The sequence below is a fragment of the Camelus dromedarius genome, chromosome 20 (assembly GCF_036321535.1).
Source record: "Camelus dromedarius isolate mCamDro1 chromosome 20, mCamDro1.pat, whole genome shotgun sequence".
In the NCBI taxonomy this organism is placed as follows: domain Eukaryota; kingdom Metazoa; phylum Chordata; class Mammalia; order Artiodactyla; family Camelidae; genus Camelus; species Camelus dromedarius.
This window is the reverse complement of record NC_087455.1, coordinates 36,214,034-36,241,473: the sequence shown is the minus strand read 5'-3', so window position 1 is coordinate 36,241,473 and position 27,440 is coordinate 36,214,034. Positions and strand designations below refer to the sequence as shown.

Genomic DNA, 27,440 nt, shown 5'->3' with positions numbered 1-27,440 from the left:
TGGGTCCCAGCACAGGCCTTCACATCCCACCCAAGGTGAAGATGTTTCAGCTCCTGAGCCTTCTCCTTAATACCAAAAACCCCACCCTACCAAGCAAAACACTTGCTTCCCTTTAGAGATTGTCTTTCTAACTTTCTTGATCACTTCCCTTTGTTTGTTTTTTTTTTAAATTGAGTTATAGTCAGTTTACAATGTTGTGTCAATTTCTGGCGTAGAGCACAGTTTTTCAGTCATATATGAATATACATATATTCATTTTCACATCCTTTTTCACCGTGAGCTACCACAAGATCTTGTACATATTTCCCTGTGCTGTACAGTATAAACTTGTTTATCTATTCTATGTATACCTGTCAGTGTCTACAAATTTCAAACTCCCAGTTTGTCCCTTCCCACCCCCTTCCTCTCTAGCAACCATCAGTTTGTATTCTATATCTATGAGTCTGTTTCTGTTTTATATTTAAGTTCATTTGTTGTCTTCTTTTTTTTTTTTAGATTCCACATATGAGTGATATCGTATGGTATTTTTCTTTCTCTTTCTGTCTTAATTCACTTAGAATGACATTCTCCAGGGACATCCATGTTGCTGCAAATGGTATTACGTTGTCATTTTTTATGGCTGAGTGATATTCCATTGTATAAATATACCACAACTTCTTTAACCAGTCATCTTTCGAAGGACATTTAGGCTGTTTCCATGGCTTGGCTGTTGTAAATAGGATCACTTCCTTTTGTTTTTCCTAACTGACAAGTACAAAAGGGATCTAGATCCCATCATTTTCACCAAGGCGGCTCCTTGGCTCACTAAAATAAGGCTGTAGGTCCCAGGATTGACCTAACTGCTCACAGTATAAGCTAGTTCCTATAGGTGAGAACCATAGAGGATGTATATCCCACATATGTGTATACTCTTAATACAGCTGTTTTTTTTCTATTTCTAGAAATCACTACAACGTTATTTATTTTCCCTAAAGTAGCAAATATTTTCATTTTCTGCTATATTACTATTCTAGCTAAACTGTTCTTTCTAGGGAAAAAAAAGTTAAGACTTGACTCAAATATATTCAGAGATGTCACCTAGCATTTAGTCTCTGGAAAATGGACATATTAGCACGTAGAAATATACCATTTAAAAAAAAGATTAGCTGCCTCATTACAGATTTCACACATAATCTGTCAATTGGCTAAATACGTGCTGAGTGTCATTAGGCTGTTCGGTGAAAGATGAGTAGAGGGCTGGCTTCCTGCTCCTCTAGGGAGCACAGGGAGTTGTCTTTTAAAGGAGAAGATTTTAAGAGGAATATCTGTGTTCTCACTCTTCGAGGTGACTAAGATAGTCCGCAACTGAACTTCCTTTTGAGCCACTAACTTAGTGCTATGATGCAATTGATTTATTTTTTAAAAATACAGGGGGAGACTACAGCTCAGTGATAGAGCACATGCTTAGGATGCACAGGGTCCCAGGTTCAATCCCCAGAACCTCCATTAAAAAAAAAAAAATACGGATTTGCTGGCCCTCTTTCAGATTTGTTAAATTAAAATCTGAAGGAATTGAATTTTAAAACTTATTTTTAGCACCTTTCTAAAGTGAGTTTTATGCCAGAAGCATTGCATTTCTCCACTGGGGGCCTCTGAAATTTAAACAGTGACCTTCAAGATTTGGTCCTGTCCTTGGCCAACAATGTGATCTTAGGCCACACTGTTCATCTCTCTAGATCAAAATTTTTGTATCTGTAAAGTGATACAATTGCTCCAGTAATCTCTAAAATCTTTCCAAATCTATGTAGTGTGATGAGTCTACAAAGAACAATTTAAAAGCTCCTGTCTCTGAATCAGATTAAAAAGGTGATCATAGGGGGAGGGTGTAGCTCAGTGGTAGAGTGCATGCCCAGCACGCACAAGGTCCTGGGTTCAATCCCCAGTGCCTCTATCAAAACAAATAAACAAACAAACAAACAAACCTAATTATCTTCCCCCATTTAAAAAAATTTTAAAAATTAAGTTAAAAAAAAAAAAGAAAGTGATCATAACACATTTGAACAGCACTTCAGAATCTTAGAATGCTCCTTCTTTACATATATGCCTCGCCTGAGCCTACTAGTGTTGAAAAGTAGAAAGGAAAGTTTTTACCCTGGTCGTTTTACAGATGGAAAAACAGGTTCAGGGAAAAATAATAAGATTGTTCTTCAAAGTTAAACAGAAGTGGGGTGCTAGGCCAGAATCCCGGTGTTCAGATAATTATACTTTTCCGTATTCGCATGCATTTTTACCTGACCACAATCAAAGTAACAATATAAAACCAGTACCATCAAAATTTCACTTTTGTTTTTATGTTTTCAGGAAGAATTGTAAAAACACAATTTCAAAGGTGGGGATTACATTTTCAAAATAAGCTTACGGTATTTCAATTCAGATTAAAGTTTCCCGTAACCATGAGCCTTCCATCCCCTGTCCTATTGCAGCAAAGACAATATGATGTGCCTTCCAAAATAGCTTCACATTCTTCCCCGACACACAGCTAAGCTGCCTTTCCCAGGCTCCTTCTAGACAAGTAGGGATAGTTGTTGAAATATGAGTGTGAGTAATGTACATATCCAAGGGGTGATCTGTAACATCCTCCATGCCCGTCACCCACTCTTTCTCCTGCTTCTGTGGTGACTTTGGAGCCACGAGCTGAAGGCAGCATACCTGCTAGATGGAAGCAATCTGGCTCCTTTAATTAAGACTGTAAGTTTCATTTGTTTGTTTGTTTGTTTTTGAGAAAAGAAGGAGCTTTATTGCGAGGTCTATCAGCAAGGAGTCAGGGCTCAAATCTGTCTCCCTGAGACAGGGCTTGGGGCGAAATTTAAGAGGCTCAGGGAATTTCAAACTCAGAAACTGACTGGCTAGTCTTGAATCAGTCCATGTCAACCAATCCTGCCGCTGGAAGCCAGGTTTTCCTTACGGAAGGACTTCTCCCTTGGTCAAGGGCTCAGGTGGCAACATTTCTATTCTTTGAGTTCTGCAGTCTAAAGGTTCTTTTGGAGAGAGGGGGAACTGGGTGGGTAGTTAGGTTTATTTATTTATTTTTTTAATGGAGGTACTGGGGATTGAACCGAGGACCTTGGGCTTGCTAAGCACAGCATCCTACCACTGCACCCTCTCCCTGACAGTAGTCTGGAGACTCTTGGCCCTGGGGTCCTCCCGGAGACACACATGGACTCCTGTCATGCACATGCACAATGCTGTCTTTGTAAAATAACTCCCGATTTGAGGACCAACTCCAGGAGCATCCCCCGACATCCTCACTTCCATGGGACCATATCAGCAGTGCCAAACTGGCGAGTGTTAGACTAGTGAGATTTTGAGGCAGTTTATGACAGCAGTTGAGCTATTTCCATTAGTAACACTCAAGCTGTGTCTCTGGTTCTTCTGATTTGGTGCTCTATGAGTCGGTAATCTACATATTCATTTTATCATCTTACAAATGTTTTCTCTGGAATTACACAGCATCCTTGACTTACCTCCTCCTAAACAAAGCAAGTACCTTAGAAAACTTCTTAACCTCTATGCTATTGCTTTTAAATTTTCATCTTCTCTCTCTCTCATTCCATATGTATACATACACAAATACACATGAACATATATATACATATACACAATACATATTTACAGACACATTTACACATGTAAACCCACACGGCATTATCAGTGTTTTATATAGTCAATATTCTTTTAGGTATATCCACATATTTATCATTTTCATTGATTTTCATTCATTTCTGTAACTGCAATCTTCTGGCTAGAATAATTTTCCTTCTACCTAAAGAATTTAGAATTTCCTTTATAACAGGTCTACTAGTAGCAACTATATATCTGGGTTTTTGTTTGGTTTTGGTCAGAAAATCTATTTATTTGACCTCTGTTCTTTTTTCCCCCAGCTTTATTGAAATATGATTGACATATAAGATTGGGCAAGTTTAAGGTGTACAATGTGTTGATTTGATTGATTTATAAATTGCAAAATGGCTGTGCAAAAACCCAGCATTGTATCAGCCTCCACCTCCATTGTTGTCGTTTCTTTTTTATGATGAGAACTTTTCATTTCTCTCTTAGCGACATCAAATATCTGATACAGGATTCGTAGCTCTAATCACCATACTGTACATTAGATCCCCAAACTTGTTGATCTTATAACTGGAAGTTTATACTCTTTGACCAGTATCTCCCCATTTCCCCCACCCTCCATGCCCTGGTAACCACCACTCTGTTTCTCTGATTTTGTCTTTTTTAGATTCCACACATAAGTGATACCATACAGTATTTATTTTTTCTCTGTCTGACTTAGTTCACTTAGCTTAATGCCCTCAAGTTTCACCCAAGTTGTTGCACATGGCAGGATTTTCCTTTCTCTCTCTCTCAAACACACACACACACACACACACACACACACACACACACACACACACACACACAAACTTCTTTTCCATTTGCTTGGAAACTCATCTAGAAAATAAGAATGGCGACAGCGTAAGGCATCACTGCAGAGCAACTCGAACGGTGAGACTGGAACTACCATTTGGGGTGGGAAGAGGCCGTCCATGGCTGCAGCTCCAGCTGTGACTCGGGAAGTTATTGTCTTCTGATTATCCCATCTCAAACAAATAATAAGGTCTCCTGGTCCTCTTGCCCTACTGAGAATTTGACAAAACAAAAACCCTTAGAAAACCTATTAGAAGACCCTCAAACTTAATTTTGGCTATAGCCCAAGATTGAGAACCAATGCTATTTGTTCCTGTAGTCACCGTCAAATTCACTGAGTAACTTTTTTGTTATGTGTATTTTGCTGGGATCTGGGGATGTGATGTTAAACAACACAGATTCACATCCAAATGGAAATTAAAGTCTAGGATGAGGCTGGCAAACGTTTTCTATAAAGAGACAGATAGTAAATATTTTCGGCTTTGAAGCCCTGTGGTCTCTGTCGTAGCTACTCAGCTCTGCTCTGGTCGCACAAAGGCAGCGTGGACAATGTACACCTGAACCTGTGTCTAATAACACCTTATTTGTGGACTGATATTTGAATTGTATATCATTTTCTTTTTTCTTTTCTTGTTGAAGTATAGTTGATTTACAATGTTTCAGGTGTACAGCAACGTGATTCAGTTACACACACGTATGCATTCTTTTTCAGATTTGTTTCCATTATAGGTTATTACAAGATATTGAATTTACTTCCCTGTGTAATACAGTAGGTCCTTGTTGTTTATGTATTTTATATACAGTAGTTTGTATCTGTTAATCCCAAAATCTTAATTTATCCCTCCCCACCCTTTCCCCTTTGGTAACCATAAGTTTGTTTTCTATATCTGTGAGTCTATATAATTTTCATGTACCACAAGATATAATTCTCTCTTTTGATTATTTTTTCAATCATTTATTTGTGTGAAGACCTGTCTTAGGTGGCAGGCTGTACAAAACAGGTGGTATGCCTGATTGGGCACATGGGCCATGGCTTACCAACTCCTGGGCAGGAAGAAAAGAAAGATACTAAACAAACAATCACTCCAATAAATATGTGGTTGCAAATTGAGATAAACAGGTGAAGAATTAAGCATACCAGGGGGCCCGGCTAGTCTAGATGGGAGGGTAATGAGACCTGAAGGAGGGATGGGAGCTACGGTGCTCATTCAGCCCTATGTGGCTGAGAAGCACTTTCTAAGGAATTCTTTGACAATATGTCATTTTCAACTTTCTGGCTAATCTCTCTACAATCCACCCAATCGCTTTGCCCTATGTCTGTGCCTTGTGGAATCTTTCTTTTCTTACGTAGTTTTCTTTGTCAGAATACACCATCCATATGTGAGTGGTTGAACCACAGTTAAGACTTAAATAAAACCAGTTATGACAGCATTTTAGATTTACAGCGTGCTTTGATGGACTCTGAGATAATGAGGCTGGACTAGGAGTTACAGCCTTGTGGAATACTGACGAGGCTAAATCTGATCATTTTTCTCGACCCTCAGAGTACTGGCCTCAGTTTGTGGCTTTTAATTTTTGTTTTGTTTTGTTTTGTGTTTTGTTTGGTCAGCTATTATTTGTCAGGCATTAGCAAAAGCTACTATTTGAAACGGAGAATTACTCTAAAATAGACCAAAGAAACAAAAACCATACCAGACTACCTTTAAACCAATAATCGGGGGAAATACACTCATTTATTTTAATTCCCATGGTCTCCGTGCTATGCCATGGGCTTTTTGCCCATCTTCAAAGCTGAGCATAATGACTCGCTGGGCGAGGAAATGAATAGGCTTCATAGTTAACACGAGTCTGTTAAAACGCCTCTGGTGCCCACTTTTCATGACAGGGCTAGCTGCTTTTTGGCAATCAGCAAACTGCAGAAACAGTTCCATCCAACGTGAGTCATTGCTCCGCCGACCGGAAGCGAGACTCTCCCTTGGGAGTCTCCTGTGGTTGCTACGTGTGTTTCTTGCTGTCGCTGTTTTTGCTCCTTTGAGATCACACTTTTATGCTAAAAATGCCATGGATTGTTTGAGCTTCTAAATGATGCAGACGAGGTGTGTGTCCCTAAAACACTTCAGCAGCTGCCAGGCTAATCTGAACACTCAGCAACCTGAGTTAGGTGATGCCACTGAACAGAGCTGCTGGGCACACTGTACTGAGTCAGACACAGGCGGCGCGCATCTATACGGAAACGGTATGAAATGGTGCCAGACACTTAGCTCTATTATCTCACTGATCTCCACAACGAAATAAAAGGTTGGGGAGTTACTGAACGGTAGTGATTAAGAGCAGATGCCTAGTTCTAGACCCCCCAGCTCTATCCGTTGGTAGTTTTGTGGCCTTGGGCAATAATTTGACGCTCTGTGCCTTAGTTTCCTTATCTGTACGGTGAGAATAACCGCTCTAAGGCAGTTGTGATGATTATAAGAGATAATTTTAGAAGTGCTTAGTATTGAACCTGGTACATGGTCAGCACTAAAGATAAGACGGCAACTGTCATCCTCACTTAACAGACGAGGAGCTGAGGTTCAAAGTATCTCCCTGACTTGCCCAAATTCACCTGGATGTAGTAAGAGAGCTGAGATGTGAACTCAGCCTGACTCAAGAGTCCTTGCATGTCACCACCACGTTGTTATCTTCATCATTATCACCTGCATTATTATTATCTGTCAGTAATGGTCTCAGCAACAAGCTGGAGGAAATCCTTGTCAGGCGTACCATTTGGGGTGTGTGCACATGGCCACCGAGAGTTATTTTTGGTCACAATCTCAGGCAGGAAGAAAAATCGCTGGATGTATGAGGAACTTTGGAGGCAAAGTTATCAAAATCTATAGCCTACACATTTAACACCTGTCCCCTTTTACACACACATAAACACACACATAGGAATTATTATTAGGATAGATTCATGCCAAATAACTTGTTTTTACTTGAAAAGTATTCACTAGAGTAGAACCACAACTCAACAACTACAACGTCAGCTACAAATTTTACCCTGAGACCCTTAAATCAGGGCCTGTTGACATCTTGGGCATCCTTGAATGGGCTGAAAGACCACAAACACCTGGAGTTTGTGTACAACATCTGGGTTGTGTGTTTGTGTGTTTTTCTTAGTAGAGAGGCTATGATCATCATTAGATTCTCACAGAGGTCTGTGACTCAAAAAAGTGAGAACCACTGATTGATTGATTGATTGATTTGTAACTGAAGTACAGTCAGTTACAGTGTGTCAATTTCTGGTGTACAACACAATGTCCCAGTCATGTGTGTATGCATATATATATATATATATGCATACACACATATGTATACACACACACACATATTCATTTTCATATTCTTTTTCATTAAACGTTATTACAAGATACTGAATATAGTTCCCTGTGCTGTACAGAAGAAATTTGTATTTTTATCTATTTTTATATGTAGTAGTTAGTATTTGCAAATCTCAAACTCCCAAATTTATCCCTTCCCACCCCAGAACTGACTTAAACTTAAAGCTGTCTCAAGGGCAAGATGGGGGTAGAGGATTAGGGCGTACAAACTACTGTATGTAAAATAAATACGCTGCAGAATATCTTGTACAGCACAGGAAATGAGAGCCAATACTTTATAGTTGCTTTAGAGTATAATCTGTACAAATTTTGAATCACTATGTTGTATACTTGAAACTAATATTGCAAATAATATCATAAATCAATTATGCCTCAATAAAAAAAAAACTAAATTAACATTAAAAAACAAAAAGCAACTAAAGGCTGTCCTTCTATACCAGTTACGGTGATGATTCCCTGGAAAGCCTGGTGTGCATTTAGTCCTCATGAGGTCCCTCATTCCTCTCTCTGCTTCCCGACTCTGCTCCTGGGCCCGGTCATTCAACACAGCAGAGACGTTTCGTTTAGGATCAGAGTACCCAACACAACAATCCATACAGGATGAGCAATTAGTGAGTGTTAGTTACAACCAGATTTAAGTGTAGTTAGGGTGTGTCATTCAGGAGTTGGTCAAGTACAGTTTGCACCTGTTGTTGTAAATAAAGTTTTACCGGAACATGGCCACAATCAGTAATTCACGTACTGTCTCTGCCCACTTTCCTGATACAAAGGTGGAGTCGAATAGCTGTCCCAGAGCGTATTGGTCTCAAGGTCTAACATAGTTATTTCCTGGCCACTTACAGAAAATGCTTTCCAACTCCTGATGGAGTTGAAAGAATGTTGGCATCACAGGGTGAACTTGAGCTCTGGCTCTCCCATTCCTTGTGCCTGACCTCGTGCAGGTCATTTAATTTTAACCTCAGGTTTTCATGCATAAAGTGGGGGTCCCTTCTGCTCACTTTGCTTCCTCTTTATAGTTATTATCATCAAGATCAGATGTGATAATGTTTGCAAGTATTAAATGTGCATTAGTCGTTCTGTTAGTAGTAAGATAGTCATCCGCAAGTTGCCTACCAATGGTGACATGTTCTTTCTCAGAAAAGGATATAGAAAAATAATTTAAAAAAAACTAAATACAATAACAATTCTATAATATGCCACAAAACAGTTACTCTGTGGAATTTGCCTTCCAAGGCAACTAATGATTGTGTTATTTTTTTAGGGAGGATAAATAAATACTTCCTAAATAAATTGCCAAATAAAATACTAAACAGAAATAAAAATACCCAAGTACATTTTCTTATTTAAATGTCTGTTCAGCTGAGATCTTTGTCCTTGATTTTAGGCCTTGCTGTTCACGGCCGCAGACAAGGAAAGGCTTAGACAATGAGGCTTGTGAAATTTGAGCTCTGTTTCACTTAGGTTGCCTGAAAGAACTTCTCACAAAAACATCTTATATTTGTGAGTATCATTGGTAAATGCTTGAAACTTAAAAAGGAAATGGCATGATTTAAGCACCAATTTTTGTGAAGAAATAAAGAAATGGATGATTTACCAATAATCTCACATACCCACTTAACGTCCCCTTAAAGGGAAGCTTGAAACTCTCCTCAGAAAGAGGAGATAGTATTCATCCCTTCTTTTTTCAAGCATTTGATAGAGAAATTTAAAATATGCATTTTTAAGCTAAAGCTCTAAACTGTTCTTAGAAACAATGAACAGTATATATATATATATATATATATATATATAAATATATATATAAATAAAGTGCACAGTTGTCAAGTAAAAAAATGTATTTTTTTCTTTCTAGTGAATTACAGCATGATATATTCTCGTTAAGCTTCACTGAAATGGGCGGTTATTGTTTCTCAGTTATTTAGTTCTACTAATGCTATAACTTGGTTTTGTTACCTTCCTCTTTAGCTGTTAGAAAGCAGATCAAATTAGGGAGAAGGAACTCACCTCTGGGCAATCAGAGAACTAACAATCAGGGAGTTGATGGGTGCTTAAAGAGTGAAGAATTCCTGAAACAAACTCTACAAATACGAGTTAGATTGTAACCAGATTAACTAATTTCATGACCTACTTCTACCTGCGTATAGAAAGGCGAACAGTACAGTACATTGGAAAGAAATAGTCTGAGCCTGGATCCTGCCTCCATCTTGAGAAATTTACTTATTGGAAGGTAATAATGTGTCTCAGAGAACTGAAGGGAGGGTTGGAGACCCACTCTCATAAAAACAACAAGTATCAAGTTAAGATCTGAGGGACAGAGTGCAGGACTCAGTGGGGAGTCTCCTCAGGGTGCTGCTGCTGTAACGAAGAAGCTCCATGTCTTTTTTTTTTAAGTACAGGTTATTACTTTTTAAATTATTATTAATAGACTTTTTTTTTTTTTTAGAGCAGTTTCAGTTCACAGCAGAATTGAGCAGAAAATACAGAGTTCGCACAGAGCCCTCCCCACCCACGCATATAGACTCCCCTGCCCTCAAAAACCCTCATCAGTGTGGCATATTTGGTACAATCGATGAACCAACATGGACACATTATTATCAACCAAAGTCCACAGTTCACATTAGGGTTCACTCTTGGTGTTGTACATTCTATGGGTTTTGGACAAATGCATAATGACATGTAGCCACCACTACAGTATCACACAGAATCATTCATTGCCCTAAAAATCCCTTGTGTTCTGTCTATTGAATATAGATTATTTTTTGACTCATACTTGATGCTCACAATCACTACTATAACCAGTTAGAGAAATTCCTGCTGGAAGACGGATATTAAAAATGAATGCATGTACATCATATTAGCCATTTTCACAATAATGCTGCCTACCAAGAACTCTACACAATTTAGTGCCATCCAGTGACAATCATTCCATTCATCCACATGTCTATCTTCACCTCACTCTACTCCGGTGCAAGCCCCGTAGGGTGAATGGGGCAGCCTGGCTTGCATATCTATTTCTTGACGAAGGGTAGAGCAGAGCACGTTGCTTAAGGGGCACACCCAATCTGAGGCCACACCCAATGGGAAACAGCTGGTTATCAAAGGAAATCAGAATGCTGTTAGCAAAAAAAAAGGACATGGAGCCTAGGTCCTGCAAACTGTAACAAAGGCAATCATGCCTGCCCCCTCGGGTTGCTAAACACAGCAAACGCAGCAACATATTTAAAATATGTATCCCGGAGACTCCCACTTTAAAACAGTAGCTAAAGAGCAACCTCAATTTAGACTTTGCTAACTAGTAGGAAGTGATAAAACCTATACCATCAAAGGGGGAAAAAGATTTAACTCTCCCTTCAATTCAAGGCATAGCTAGATTTTGTTGCATGGAAGAGAAACGATCTGCGTGGCTTCCTGGGCTCTGGGGAGAGAGAGGGAGGGAGGAATGAATAGATGGAGCACAAGGGATTTTTAGGGCAATGAAATCATTCTGTATAATGCCATGGTGGTGGCTACATGTCATTACGCATTTGTCAAAACCCCATAGAAGGTATAACATCAAGAGTGAACCCTCATGTAAACTGCGGACTTTGGTTGATAATAATGTGCCAGTGTTGGTTCATCCATTGTACCAAATATGCCACACTGATGAGGGGTGTTGAGGGCAGGGGAGTCTATACGCGTGGGTGGGGAGGGCTCTGTGCGAACTCTGTATTTCTGCTCAATTCTGCTGTAAACCTGAAACTGCTCTGAAAAACAGTCTATTAAAAAAAAGAGAGAGAGAGAAATGATCTGAATGTAGCTAGGAAAGGCATTCCTTACCAGACGCTATATTCGTCCCGGTCTGAAAGATCCACAGTGTGTCCAACTAGAATATAGGACACTCTCCGCTGTGTGAGTGTTACCTTTGAGAAGACTGCAGTACTGGTTTCCATCATTACCGCCATCTTTCTGCCTTCATTTAGAAATAGAAAGTTCCCCAGACAGCTGGGTGGAAGTGGTCATGGGAAACTGAGACAATTCTGAGAGACAATAACTATTTGTTGCATTTTGTTGACTTGGGAGGTTGAACTCACGAAAGGCATTGTAAGTGGTGGTGGAGGCAGAAAGAAACTGTAACTGTAACTGACAGTCAGACTGTAACTGACACTTACAGTCCTGCCAGTTAGAAACTGTAGGTTTTCTTCTGCTCCATCAATTCACAGCATCAGAGAAGCAAGCCGATGGGGATAGAAGAGTGAGAGTCACCAGAAGCCCAGAGAGCCTTGGCCATCCTGTACTCCAGTTACAGGCCAGTAAGGGGACATGACCAGCAACAGGCAGAAAGCAGGTGGAACCAATAATTACTTCATTTCTTTTGCATTTACTGGATCTGGGAAGCTCTCCTTTCATTACACAGAAGGGGAACGAGATGGGAATGCAGCCTGTGAAAACCGTTGCAGAACAAGTTGCTTTTCAGATTAGTGAGGAGTTGTGTTGAAAGTACTTTTTGATTTGGGGGTGGGGGGGTGGGGTGAGGAAACACTGAGAGCAATGAGGAGGCTAATCCAGAAGAAACAGGCAGAACAGTCCTCTGAAAATGACCTCTTGCAGGGTCCTGAGGACATTTCGGAAAACGGTCTGGCACGAAGAGAAAGCTCTGCATCTTATAAAAACGGGCATCTGTGACAATCTATGCAGGATCCGTTTCATCCAAGCTCCACGTGTCTAGCAGGTCGGTCTGCTCTGCTGACTCTGGCCACGTCTGTTTGCTTCTTGCCACGGTCCCTGGACAGGTGCTTCAGGCCCCCTGCTTGACCTGCTTCTAGCCGTCCTACCCCAGGCTCTGTGCAGGGTTTTATTGGGTTGACTACCAGCACCCCTCAAGTGGTTCCATATGCTAACCCTGGCGAAGCTACCCTTTTCCATTGATCCTTTACTAAGGGCTCCAGGCCTTTTCAGACTTTTAATCTGGGCTCCTGCGGCTTTTCCCCCTCGGCTGCTCGTGGCCTAATAGACTTTCTTCCCTCCGCGGGCTCGGTTTCATAGCCCTGCTCGGAAACAGATGCTCTGGCTCCTTCCACAATGAACACTGCCAGTTTCATGGCATTTTCTTGCGGCTTTTGGCTGTAAGTCTCCACTTTCCAAGGCCCAGTCGTAAGACACCATGTGGGACAGACCCAAGAGGGGGCTGTGGTACGTGGGGGAAGGGGATGTTGTGTAGAACATGTGAAATGAGACAAAATGTATTCTGAAGGCATAAGTCACATTTTTGTATCAACTTGCTTTTGCACAGCTCAGATGTCAGTGGAGTAAAAGGAACACTTCTCCCGTGGGCTGGGAAGGGTATTTGTCAGCGGAGACTGAATGAAGTTCGAGGGACCTGCTGCAGGCTTTGCTCCCGCGTGTCTTCTGTTCCCCTTCCAGCCATCACCCCGCACATCCCCGCTCAGTTGTTCCCAGGTCTGAGATGTTCTGTCTTCGCCCATGTCATGTCTTTGATTTTCCATCTGGAATATGGACCACTTTCCTGTTAGCACGGGACAACCTTTTAACATGCTTTTTTCCCTTCTCCTTTCTCCTCCCCACCCTCCCCCATAAGCAACAGCCTCTACTATGGAAGGTCCAGTGGATGGGTCAGAATTTTTAAAAAATGCATGTCAACTGGCTAGGCCAGCTCTGAGAAGTGGTGGTGACTCTCCACTGATTCTCCATTGTGAAGCGAAGTGGACGGAAAGAACAGCGATCATCGCTGAAAGCTATGGGGTGGGTCAAGACAGAGAGTGCGGGTCAGCCTTCCTGCTGTTAGGCTTCCCCCTTTTCTGGGTTATGTCTCTATGCCAGTGGTTCTCAGGTAGGGACGATTTTACCAGGGAGACAACTGTGAGAGGGTGTGTGATTGGCATCTGGTGAGCAGAGGCCAGGGATGCTGCTGACAATCCCCCAGTGCCCAGACCAGCCCCTCACAGCTAAGAATTATTTAACCCAAAACGTTAAAGATGGTGCAGTGGACACACCCTCTGCTTACGGTAATGATTGGGTCCTGGAGACATCATTGCTGGTCCCTTGGAGGGGGGGCTTCTTCCCCACCAGCAAGGTCACTCATCACTCACCCCTGAAGCCCGAAACCCAAGTCAATTCTGCAGAGCAGAAGCGAGCCATCGCACTTCTCTGTGCCATGGTGTGTAGCTAACTTGCTTCCCTCTTACTCTTTGCAGCCTGCAATGGCTCCTCTAGGATTCCTGGAGTCAAAAGTGCCTCCTAAGGGGATCAATTCAGCTCCAAACAGGGAAGGAAAGAAAGAGAAAGATATAGAGCCCCATAGGTAGATATACTTATATCTTTCTATAATAATACACTTATGTTATAATAATATCAATGTAACATATAATAATATAATCTGATGATGCACTGTAGTTCTACAAGTGGGCCTAGTTTGTGGCTATCTGACCCGAGGAGCGGGGTGGCCGGGCGCTGGCTTTGAGTCAATGAGCTCTCCTGGGTAACCCATGACCCGGTTACTGACAGGTAGCTGACAAAATCAAAAGGCGACCTAGTGACACCCTTGTGGGAGAGTCCTACGCCCCAGGACACAGACCACCTTGCCCTATTTCCTTTGCTCCCGAACTTCATTCCCTCCCTCCCCAACGTCCTTCTGACCAGGTGCTACGTAGCCAGGTGTGGCTGAAGCTGCCAAATGGATGAAATCAGCCTCCTTCGTGGCTGGAAAAGAACGTGTAGTTAATTTACATCTATGGAATCTCTGTAGTTTGCGGTCATTATTTTTCTTTGCTTTCATTGCTTTAGGCAAACCTATTCTCTGTTGATCAATAACTGGAATGAAATAGTGCAGTATAACAGAAATAACATGTGAGGGAGAGATGAAAAATATGTTCCCGCTTGGCCCCATTTTATTTTGTGTATTATTTTTCTCATCTGTAACACGAGAGAGAGAGCCCGAAAAACTTCTATGGTGATTTTCAGATCCAAAATTCAAAATTCTACGACTTTATAAGTGAAATATGAAGTTCACAAGAATATGCCAGATATTTATAATTTTGGCCTTTTGAGTAGAAGAAACATCTTGACAAACCTTCAATTATGTACTATGTCTAATTCGTAGACACACACACACAAAACCCCCCAATTCTTGAGATAACTGGTTTCACTTAAATGTGCATCCTTGTCTACATCCTCAGCCAGCTCTACAACCTTATTACGTCTATGACGTAGTTTGAAGCTATTTGCCACGCGTCTGCCAATGAAAATTTACAGAGGAGAGTGCTTTCTAGAATGTACCCATTACGATTATAAAAATAAATTCTTCTGTTGCATAAAAGGAGGGAAAAATAATGTGAGGTTTACATGAGAAACTTCAAAGTCTAATGGAGAAAGAAGGCAGGATGTGGTTCTATTTGTTTAAAACTGTTTAACTTTTTAGGTCCAAGGAGTGATATGAATTCCAAAAGGAAGAGGAACTTTTGATGGTTGGCCTAATAAAATAAAAGTACACATCAGTGAAACTGAATTCAAAGACGATTCCAACACTGCTGCACAGAGATGAGCCCGGGGTCTGGCTCCCGTCCAGTCCCCACGGCTGTGCACGCTGTAACCACCATGTGTTATCTGCAAACCAGACCGTTTCTGTGCGGGAAGGACCAGTCAGCTCTCTCGGCCAAGCTGCTGCCATAAAGCACACTAGTGATCTGATTTTTCATGCTTTTTCTTCTTTTTTTAAGGATATTATACTCTGATGCGCAGTACACGTTTGGTCCCAAATTGTCCACAGAGCTATCACAAATGACTGGTTGATGAATGTTTTACCAGAATCAGGTCACATTTTGTCAGGTTGTTTTGTGTCACTGCAAATCATTGCTTCACAGTGACGAGTGCCCTGAAAAAAAGAAAAAAAAAAACAAAAAACTTAAACAATCTTAAGCAAAAGAATATGAAGTGCGGTTAAACACTCTCATTAAGAATTATCTGCCTTTCACAATTTACATGCATCAGCTGCCTTTTGATATTGCCTGTGAAGAGCAAACGCATCACAGGATTTCTTAAAAGAACTGGAAACTAAATGTCAGAGCTGCATTTTTACACTCAGGGAGAGAACTTCCCGCCTCCTATAAAACACCTACATTCCAACACCTAGTGTTTGCTTTGGAGACTTAGAAAGAGTTAATACAGCTTGTTTGGCATCGGATATTGGTATAATGGGCTTTTACTGAAGTAATTAAAATTTGTTTATAATTAATACAGATGAATTGGTTTCTGCACAATAATAGTTAGGAGATTAACAAAGGCCACATTTTGGCAACAGGACTACATTCTTTCCCAAGTGCTGTGGGACCTTATCCAATGAATGTCTGTCCAATCCGGCTGATTCTTCAGAGATGCCATATGGCACAGCTATGCATTATGACTTTTTTTCTAAAAGGCAGCCATATGACATAACTGATCTTTAAAACGTTGTCAGAAGGCATTACCTGGCTAGGCTTCGAGCTGCCTTCCAAAAACTTAGCAAGCACAAGGCTATTAATTATGAGCAAAGGAAACGTGCACGCGCACATTGGAAACTTGGCATTCTTTCCTCACAGCTGATTATCCCTCAAGCCTCCTGGCTGGGGAAGTACCCCCCCCCCCTTTTTTTTAAGCTCTCAACATACAAAAAATATTCTGCTTTAAAACATGTAGTTGTCGACTTCATTATAAAACGCGCGCTTGACCCCAACGCGCATGTGTCTTGCCACTCGTAACATCCGCTGTATTCACGGATTTCCAAAAAAAGAATGAAAACACAACGCTATTTACAACGAAAAGTTTTCAAAACAATGTTTATAATACCATTAAAAAAAAGGCGGGGGAGGTATAGCTCAAGTGGTAGAGTGTGTGGTTGGCATGCATGAGGTCCAGGGTTCAGTCCCCAGTACCTCCTCTAAAAATAAATAACTATAAATAAATAAACCTAATTACCTACCCTCCCTCCAAAAAAAAAAAAAGAAAGAAAAAGAATTTTTCAGTTGTGGTGGTAGTTGATCTTTAGTTGACATCTATGCCTTCTGTACTCAATTTTGGGTGGCAGAAAATGTAAATAGCTCAGATATTTCCTTTCTGATACCCTCTGAAAATTAGCTTATACAGGAGGAAACATCCTTCTGAATTTTCCCGTTTTGTTCGTGTGCTTAGAACAAGTTGCTTGCATTTGTTTCCGTTTATAAACAGCATACTGAAATTTGCGGAACTCCAAAGGATAGGAAGAAAGGAAATGGAGAAGAAGCCGTGGTTCCAGTGGGTATGACGGGCTACGGGGCCAGTGAGAACTGCCTCGGGATCTGTGCTCACTCCTAACCTGCTCCTCTGTGTCTGTTCTGTTATTTCTACTGGACTTCTCCATTTGGATCTCAAATTCAAGGTGTGTAAAATCAAACGCCCTCCGACGTGCACCCCTCACTGTCTTTCTTTTCTCTGTAAATGCCAGCCCCATCCTTTAGGCGAATCAGTTCAAAACCCTTGTGTCATCTTTGACCCCTCGCTTTCCCTCCGACCCCCATCACATCCACTGCAGATTCTGTGAGCTCTAATTTCCAAATGTACACTAATTTGCCTTCTCTGCACTGCTTCCATTGCTAGGAGCCTAGTCCTACCACAGCCGTCTTTCTCCTCTGTTGATGTAATAGTCTCCTGTTTCTCTGTTTCCACCCCTCCTTGCCTACAGTCCATGAGAGCAGCCCCAGTGATCTCGTCAAAGTAAATGTCAGACCATCTCACTGCCCTGGTCAAACTCTACAGCTGACTTTGAATAAAAGTCCTCACCAGGTGTCCAGGGCCCTACGCAATCAAGTCTCCCATTTCCTTTCTTAACCCGCCCCTAACGCCATGTTCATGGCTTCAAACAAAGCATGCGTTCAGTATGCGGCTCCTGCCTCGAGGCTTCTGTGGCTGCTCTTTATTTTCTCAGTGTTGTTTTGGGGTGAGCTGCTACTGGTTTGTCAAATTGTTGGGAACTGTGCTAGCCAGTTGTTAAGTCAGTGGTAGCTGGAAACGAGCATTTACACCAAGGAAATTGGCAAACTTTAAAAATTAATTCTCTTCCTTCCACGAAGAGACTGTTGTTAAACATTTACCAGAATACCACTGATTTCTCTCCTTCTGGAATGTTCTCTCCTTGCACGAGTACCTCCCCTGCTTCCTCAGCTTCTCAGATTTCTATGCAAAACCTCAGGAGTGAGGCCTCCTCTGACTTCCCTGCTTAATACAACCACCTTCAGCTCTCATTCTTTCATTATTTTTCTCCATTAAACTGATAATTTTGTAATTTTTATCTTTATTTATTTTTAGTTTATTGTCTGCCTCCCTGCAATAGAATATGAAATGAAAGCATAAAAGAATCAAGACTCTATCAATGTATTGATAATATATCAGTATTATATTATCATGTTATCATAATATTATATTATACATCAATATATAGATATGCATGTATCAATACATTCCACTCTGCCGATAACCAGATCATATCCATCAGAGTTCTTCCTCACCATATAATGTCTAAAGGGCTAATTTTCAAAAAGTATTTATTTTGAAATAATTAACTTGATTTGAAATTAAATTTCATCTCATATAAGAGTTGCAGAAATAGTATTTAAAAAAACTTATGTATGCCCTTCACTCGGATTCAGTAGTTTCTGGCATTTTGCCACATTTGATCTACCTACCTATCTATCTATCATCTATTTTTTTTTATCCAGGACCTTTTGTGGTATTTGCCTACTTCATGACCCTAAGTGCTTTACCCAGAAACTCCTCTGTCTTTTAAAATAAATGTTTTCCATTTTTATTGAAAAATAACTGACATACATCATTGTGTAAGTTTAAGGCATACAACATGGTGGTTTGATTTACATATATTGTGAAATAATTACCACGGTAGTTTCAGCTAACATCCATCTTCTCAAATAGATATAATAAAAAGAAAAGAAAGAAGAAAAAAAGAAACATAAAATTATTCTTGTGATGAGAACTCTTAGGATTTGTTGTCTTTTTAAAATGGCTTAGATACTTAAATATAAGACAAGACAGGATAAATCGCCTAGAAGGAAACAGAGGCAAAGCCCTGTCTGACATAAGTCTTAGCAGCGTTCTCCTAGGGCAGTCTACCCAAGCAATGTAAATAAGAGCGAAAATAAGCAAATGGGACCTAATTAAACTCATAAGCTTTTGCACAGCAAAGGACCATAAGCAAAACAAAACGACAACCTACAGAATGGGAGAAAATATTTGCAAATGATATGACTGACAAAGGCTTAACTTCCAGAATATATAAACAGCTCATACAACTTAATAAAAAATACAAACAACTCAATCCAAAAATGGGCAGAAGACCTAAACAAGCAATTCTCCAATGAAGACATACGAATGACCAATAGGCATATGAAAAAAGTGCTCAATATCACTAATTATCAGAGAAATGCAAATGAGAGCTACAATGAGGTATCACCTCACACCAGTCAGAATGGCCTTCATTCAAAAATCCACAAATGACAAATGCTGGAGAGGCTGTGGAGAAAAGGGAACCCTCCTGCACTACTGGTGGGAATGCAGTTTGGTGCAGCCACTGTGGAAAACACTATGGCGATTCCTCAAAAGACTAAAAACAGACTTACCATATGATCCAGGAATCCCACTCCTGGGCATATATCTGGAGGGATCTCTAATGTGAAAAGATACACGCACCCCAATGTTCATAGTAGCATTATATATAATAGCCAAGACATGGAAGCAACTTAAATGTCCATCAACAGATGACTGGATTAAGAGGATGTGACACACACAGACACACACAGTGGAATAGTAATCAGCCATAAAAAAGAATAAAATAATGCCATTTGCAGCAACATGGATGGACTTAGAGATTATCATACTAAGTGAAGTAACCAGACAGAGAGAGATAAATACCATATGATATCACTTATATGTGGAACCTAAAATAATGAGACAAATGAAGTTATTTACAAAACAGAGACTGACTCACGGACATAGAAAATGAACTTGTGGTTTCCAAGGGGGGAAGGGGGAGGTAGAGTGATAAACTGGGAGTGTGGGATTTGCAGACACTGACTACTCTATATAAGACAGATAAACAAGACCCTGCCGTGCAGCACAGGGAGCTATATTCAATAGCTTGTAATAGCCTATAATAAAAAAATATGAAAAGGAATATGTATTTATATGTGTATAACTAAATCACTGTGCTGTATACTAGAAATTTTTTTTTTAAACAGGCTTCGTTCACTTTATTTTTAGCATATAAAACTATTCCGGGTCCTGGGCTGGAGCCCAGCTGGGTCCTCTGCCCGGAAACTCTGGTGTGGGCCTTTATGAGATGGTCAGTGAATGCCTGATACGGAGACTTGGTGAACGCTGTCCCTTTCCGGAGGTCGCGGGTGAGATGGCTGTAGGTCTTGGAGACGGCATCAGAGGTGGCCTTGGTGAAGTTGCCCAGGGTGACGGTGCAGCCCCCGGAAGAAGTGTTGCAGTCATCAGTATTGGCCATCATTAGCAGCTTCTTGAGCCCCGGGGCTGAGATGATGCCACTGCCCCTGGGGGCAGGGATGAGGTGCACCAGCATGGGACTGCAGCAGCCAGTCACCTTGCAAGGGATGGTGTGGGATTTGTCGATCTTATTCCCCTTGTAGCCTTGCCACATGGGGAGATGGAGAGCTTGGCCAGGATGACGGCCCCCCGGGTGGCAGTGGCTGCCTCCTTGGAGCTCTTAACACCCCAACCGACACGTCCCTTGTCATCCCCAGTGGCGACAAATGCCTTGAGCCTGGTCTGCTGGCCAGCACGGGTCTGCTTTTGCACAGGCATAATCTTCAAAACCTCATCCTTCAGGGATGCCCCCAGGAAAAAGTCAATGATCTCAGATTCCTTGATGGGCAGGGAGAAGAGACAGATCTCCCCAGGGACTTGCTATTCTGTTCCTCTGCACCATCTAGTCTACTGTTGATTCCTTCCAGTGTATTTTTATTTTCAGTTATTGTATTCATCCATTCTGTTTGGTTCTTCATTCTATTTTCTCTTTGTTAAACTTCACTGTGTTTATCCATTCTTCTTCTGAGTTTGTTGAACATCTTTATGATTGTTACCTTGAACTCATTATTGGGTAGCTTGCTTATGTCTTCTTTGCTTAGTTCTTCTTCTGGGGTTTTGTCTTGTTCCTTCATTTGGAACATATTCCCCTCTCCCCTCATTTCGCCTGATTCTCTGTGTTTATATCTATGTACTAAGCAGGTTGGTACATTTCCTGATCCTGGAGAAGTAGCTTGATGTAGGAGACATCCTATGGGACCCAGAAGCATATGTCCTTCTGGTCACCAGAGCTAAATGCTCCAGTGATGGGGACTGTGTGGGCCTTTCTGCTGTAGTGTGATTGTCTACTGTGGGCAAACTGGAAGATGGAGCTTGTTCCAAACCTAGTTGGATGCCAGGTCCCACATTCTGCAGTGGCTTCTGGTCCACTGGCTGACAGGGCTGGGTCCCAGGGAGGTTAGCTGTGGGATGCAACGAGGTCTGTGACTCTCTGTTTACTGCTTCCAGAGGGTGTGACTTTGCCAGCCTCTGGAAGCAGTAAACTCCCCAAACTAATAGGCTGCAGAGAGAACAACACAAGGGCAGAACAAGCTGCCCCAAATGGCCGCCCCCAGTGTCTGTGTCCCAGGCTAAGTCCAAGTTGCCTTTTGCTTCTCCAGGAGGCTCTTCAGGATTAGAAAGTGGGACTGACCCAGGCTCCTTTAAAATTACCGCTTCTGCACTGGGACTCAGAGCGCGTGAGAGTTTGCGTGGGTCCTTCAAGTGTGATGTCCCTGTGTCCTCAGCCCCCCGGGTCCACTGTGTGCCAGCCCCATGGCCTTTGGTGCCAGACGGCCTGGGGAATTGTGTTCCTGGTGCAGGATATCCAGGCTGGGGGCGCAGTGGGGGGTTCAGACCCCTTGCTCCTAGGGGAGAACCTCTGTAATTCTGATTATCTTCTCATTTGTGGGTTGCCTCGCCAGGGGTGCGGGTCTTGACTATACTGCTTTCCCTCCCCTCCTACTTTAAATCTTCCCTGCTACTCTTCTGGTTAGTCTCACAGACAACTGCTCTTTAATTAGCTGCAATCTTGGTGTGCCCATGGTCTTTCTACTCCGCCACCTTGGCCACACCCCTGAGAACTGTTGACTTTCTAAGTATTAATTCAAAACTTATTTTCCTGGTGCTCTCTATAGAAAATAAAAGAACAAGAGTCCTGAACTTAGTAATAATCTACTTTATGAAGATTGGCCATTTTGTTTCAGAAATTGACTTTTTTTTTTTTTTAAATAAGGAGCAAGTAAAAAAATTAAAACAAAAGTTTTTGAAAGGGCTTAATTGATTAGTAATAACCACTCCTGATAAAAGCTTAGGAAGATGTGAGAACGTTTTGTTTTCACATCAAATATTTAGTATGGTTACAATAATTGAAGATGAATGCCAGCTCACCTTTAAATGTGCAGTGTTAGTGCTCTTTGACATAGATGTTGACTCCAGTGTGCATATTCAGGTTAGATTATAGGCAGGGTACTTCGTGGGCTAGAGCAGTGGTTCTCAAAGTGTGGTCCCAGGACCGGCAACATCAGTGTCACCTGGGAACTTGTTAGAAATGCATTTTTTGGAACTTCATCCTAAACCTACTGAATCAGAAACTTGGGGAACGGGGGATGTAAAGGGATAGCAATCTGTGTGATAAAAATCCCTCTAGACGGGGAGGGTATAGCTCAGTGGCAGGGTGCACACTTAGCCTGCACAAGGTCCTGGGTTCAATACCCAGTACCTCCTCTAAAGTCAATCAATCAATCAATCAATCAATCAATCAATAAACAAACAAACATAATACACCCCCCCCCGCCAAAACAAACCAAACAAATAAACAACAAAAATCCCTGTAGACAGTTTCAATGCCTGATAAGTTTGAGAACTACTGGACTAAAGGATGTATTTTCCATTCATTCATTTCGCATCTGCTCATTGATTACTTAATATATACCTGGCACTTTCCTAGGTTCTCGGATATAATAGTAAACAAGGCAAACTAAGTCCCTCATCTTCAGGATATTGTGTCAACTGGGGATAATCAGAGAAACACTAATTGCTTATTATATATTCAGAAGAGAGGAAGTTTAATGCCAGAATTGGTCACACAGGAAATGAAGAGCTGTGAAGACAACAGATGATAGTGTGAGGCAACCCAGAGATTAGCAACGAGAAGTCACCGTTACCCCCGGACCAGAGCACAAAGGGAGACGGTGTTGTGAGAGCTCAGGGGCCAAAGTCACCTGGCGGTCTGTCTGTAGTCAGCTGGAGGCACAAAGGGGTGACAAGTGATGCTACAGTCCTGAGACCGCCTGGGCAGAGAGGGATGGGCAGACATCCTGGCTTCTTTCTTCCTGCCAGCCTCCCACCGGCACTTCCTATTGTCCAAGCCCCAATATGGAACCTGCTGGCAAGGGACCTGCACATGCAGCCTCCAGGTGACAGTCAGGTGATCCCGAGCAGAGCAGAGAAGCCTGGAGAACCAAGAGGGCCAAAAGCCCAGCACGAGCAAGCATCCTTTCCAGGGGATTCAGACTGTCACCTGAGTCCTCTGCGTGGCCTGTTCCTTGCACCTGTAATTTGCAGGTAAAAGTTGAGAAATATTTTCAACGTGCACATTTTATGAGAAATCTGAGTAAATGGAAAACAAGGAGTATCACAGGGGAAATAGAAGTTCCAATTTATTTTTTATTCTGTCATTGTAATACATTTGTATTCTCTCCTAAATGAATGAGATATTTAGCATGAAAAGATGTTCATGTGCAAATAGAAAAGGTGGATTAATTATACCACATTTACTATCAATTCATTTTTTTTTAATACTGACTGCAGTGATTTAAGCTTTCAAAAACTCAGCGCTCACACAAATCATGTCTCCAGGGATGGTGTGCTTTGTGCTGATCAATAATTATTCTGTTAATTACAGAGATATAGGGAAAATTAGGCCATTTATAATTCTGCATGCATAAGAACAACCCCCCAAAGCTGAAAATACCTTTCTGTTTAGGTTGGCTTAACGCTCTGTAAGATGATTAGACCACATTCTCAATTAATCTTTTGGCAAGTATTATTTTCTTATTTTCCTACCAAGTATATTTTGGTTTTGAAAGAATAGAAGCTAAAGCTCACTACCAACCTAATTTTTCTTTTCCTTTTGGGTTTCTACCTACCTTCAGAATATTTTCTGCGATGGAATCTTTCATTCACTCAACACATATTTAATGCACTCTTATTGAGGGCAAAATGTTGTGGGGGCTGAAAATCCTTTTAAAAAGGGCGAAGCCTGTGCACAGAGAGGTTCCCAAGGCTGGTTTTTGAACAGCTCACTGGTCTGAGAGGCTCCCATTGTTAGATCTGTAACCTTACTTTAATTAATCAACTTGTCTGAGTCTGTCCCTTTCTCTGTAAAATAGGCCCCGACAAAGAGCTATGAGAATTAGGGATAATATGTGTTTTTACGGGTCTATTGCTGTGTCTGGAATACACTGAGTATAATGGTAACAATAAATGTTAGGTCCTTTCCGAAATTTTCTGCACTCTTTCCTCTCCCTAGATGATTTCATTCTTTTATATTCATTCTCTAATGCCACCCAACACCCTCTGTCCCTTTCTTGCAGTTTTCTTATATTTTTCAGCATCAGGGTTTAACTCACCACCATTGGCAGCTAATCCCGATGGAGGGAAAAGCTCTTCCTCACTCATGTTCTACGTTAACATTAGCTTCATTCATATTAGAAGTATTAATTGAGTAACCTATAAAGAAAAAGAATATGAAAACGAACATGTGTGTATATGGATGCCTGACACATCATGCTCTACACCAGAAATTGATGCAATATTGGAAACTGACTGTATTTCAACAAAAACAAACAAACAAAAATATTTATTGAGAGTCTGCTATGTTCCAAGCAGTCTTCTCACGAGTGTAAGTTCTACTAAAGGATACAAGGTATTTTTTTCTCATTCAGTTAAAAAGGCATTTCAACAACTATTTTTGAAGTTTATGTTACATGCCAGGTTGTGTTCCAGGCACTGGGAATACAGCCAGGGGGGGTCAAAAAAGGTCTTGCCCCCCTAGAGATAATGCACCCTGATTATCAAAAGTGGATAACTGGCCAACTTACAACCAATTATAAAATACATCAGGTAGCGATACGAACTTTGAAGACAGACAAAGCAGGATGAAGGGACTGTGGGAAGGTGTCTGAAAGCATGACTCCGGGGTAGAAAGCTGGGTGAGCGAGGCAGGCACTGTGGGCGGCTGTGAGGAGAGAGGCGGCAGACAGCAGGGAGGCCAAGAACCAGGGCTACGTGCTGGGACGTGGTGGGTGGCGGAGGCCGGCGAGGAAGAGCAGAGAGCAAGGCGCGGTTCCCGCGGGGCCTCGTGGCCCAGGGGGAGCGGTCTGCTTTTCATTCTGTGAGATCTGGAAGTGGGGAAGTGGCATTTCTGACTTTTGGTTCCAAAAGATTCCCCTGGCTTCTTGATGGAGGAAGGTCTCGAGGAGACTGGAGTGGAAGCCGGGCGGTAGCCATCAGGGGACAGAGCTGGTGGCTTAGATGACCTTTGTTGTGATAAAAGTGATGAGAAGGGGGCAGATCTGGATATCTTTTTTTTTTTTTTTAAGTTGCATTATTTATTTATATGTCTATTTCCCTTTTGGTGCTACATCTTTTTAATTTTTTTCTTTTTCAGTTTTATTAGATAGTATTATTATAGTTTGACTGCACACACACATTATATTGCATAGAAGTACATATATACAGTATACTGCACATTTTTTTAGTTGACATATATGTACTGATTATTGCTTCTAAGAACAATTAGAGCTTTAGCTTTTTAAACTTACATAGTTATCAAAGGAATAAAGCCAACTACAAAATAAGACTCAACAGAATGCGGTAATCCAATCATAAAGGACAGTCAGATGTGCTGACACATATTCAAGAAATCAAAATAATAAGTCATTCATTTGTGCCCTTATTATTATTGTTATTATTTTTTAGATTCCTCATAAAAATGATGTCATATGGCATTCTTTCTCTTTCTGACCCACTTCACTTAGAATAACAATCTTCAGGTCCATCCACATTGCTGCAAATGGCATTATTTTATTCTTTTTTTTTATGGCTGAGTAGCGTTCCATTGTATATATATGTACCACCTCTTCTTTAGATTCTGTATATCTTTTGAGGTGGAGTCAATAGGATTTCTGACAGTTGAATATGGATGGTGATGGAAAGAAAGAAGGCAAATGTGACTTCAAGGGTTTTGATTGGAGCAACTGGGAAAACTCCCTCATGGAGTGCAGACTCTAGTGAGGGAGAAAGAGAATGAACAAACAAACAGAAGTGAATTGCAATGACTGACTTGCTGGGTGGTGGTAGGGTCAGGGACACTTTTCCAGGAAGTGGTATTTAAATCAGGACCTGAGAGATGAGTGAGAATTGGCTGGATGTGTGGGTGTGTGTGTGTCTTCAGGGGTGGGATGTGCAGTGGAGAACATAAGTTTTGACGTGCAAAGACCCTGAGACAGAAAAGAGCTTTATAACATACATGATTGTTGAGTAGACTCAACAGGAGAACCCAGCCTGGCTTGTTCACTTGTATCTTCTCAATTGATGCACAACTTTTGCACAGGTCCACATACACCAAGGACCTTTTCTTTGTTTGCTTTTTCATTCAGCAAAATTCCAGTTCTCAGTTCTGATTCTCCCTCTCTCTCATTTAAAAACACCATAATTTTTACTTTGATAAATAAAAAAATAAACTTCATAGAACAATAAAAACTTCATGTCCCCCACCCAGAATCAACAGCTATTAATCATACCAGTTTCCAGTCTTTTTTATTTTTAAAGAAATGAGAAATTACATATAAAGCCAAATTCTCTTTAACCACCATCCACACCACTCACCCCCTCTTTGCCTTCAACAGAAGCAAATAGGATTTATAGGATTGGATGCTTTTCCTCCCAGTTAACTGTATATTTATAGGATTGGATGCTTTTCCTCCCAGTTAACTGTATATGTTTGTGCACATGCATTTGTAACCATATACAAACCAATAGAGTATTTTCAGTTTTGTACATTTTGAAAAAAATCTACAGAAATATTACACTGCATGTACTATTCAGCATCTTTTTTATTTTATTCCTTTAGTTTATTTTCCTACTTGATTCCTTGGCTTATCCTTTATTTCCTGACTTCCAACTATAGAAGGTGAGACTGTTTTCTCTCCTTGACCTTGCCATGCGTAGCATCCTTCCCATTCCTCCTATGGAAATTTGCGTTTAATATTTTTATTATGATGATTATGTAAATGCTATCCACAATTGATCACAGGGTAAACCATATGTATACACTTTTTACTTTTCCTGGAGTTAATAATTGCCTTTTTTTTTTTTTTTTTTTTTTGGCAGGGGAGGTATTTAATTTTTTGTTGTCTTATCACTGACCTAATCCAAGCTTGTCCAGTTGTCTGATTGCGTGGTTCAGGCATTACCAGTACTCTTTTGATTTTA

At 41.1% G+C, this 27,440-nt stretch overlaps 1 protein-coding gene across 1 annotated transcript in view; it reads right to left on the bottom strand.

Moving 5' to 3' along the window:
* Window positions 1-21,064, bottom strand: part of LOC105085751 (small ribosomal subunit protein uS5-like) — a 33,222-nt gene extending 12,158 nt beyond the window's left edge. Inside the window, 3 exon segments of the mRNA XM_064476665.1 lie at window positions 20,104-20,522; window positions 20,525-20,768; window positions 20,960-21,064. Of these exon segments, the coding sequence (XP_064332735.1) occupies window positions 20,104-20,522; window positions 20,525-20,768; window positions 20,960-21,064 (768 nt within the window).
* Between the last annotated feature and the right edge of the window lie 6,376 nt (window positions 21,065-27,440).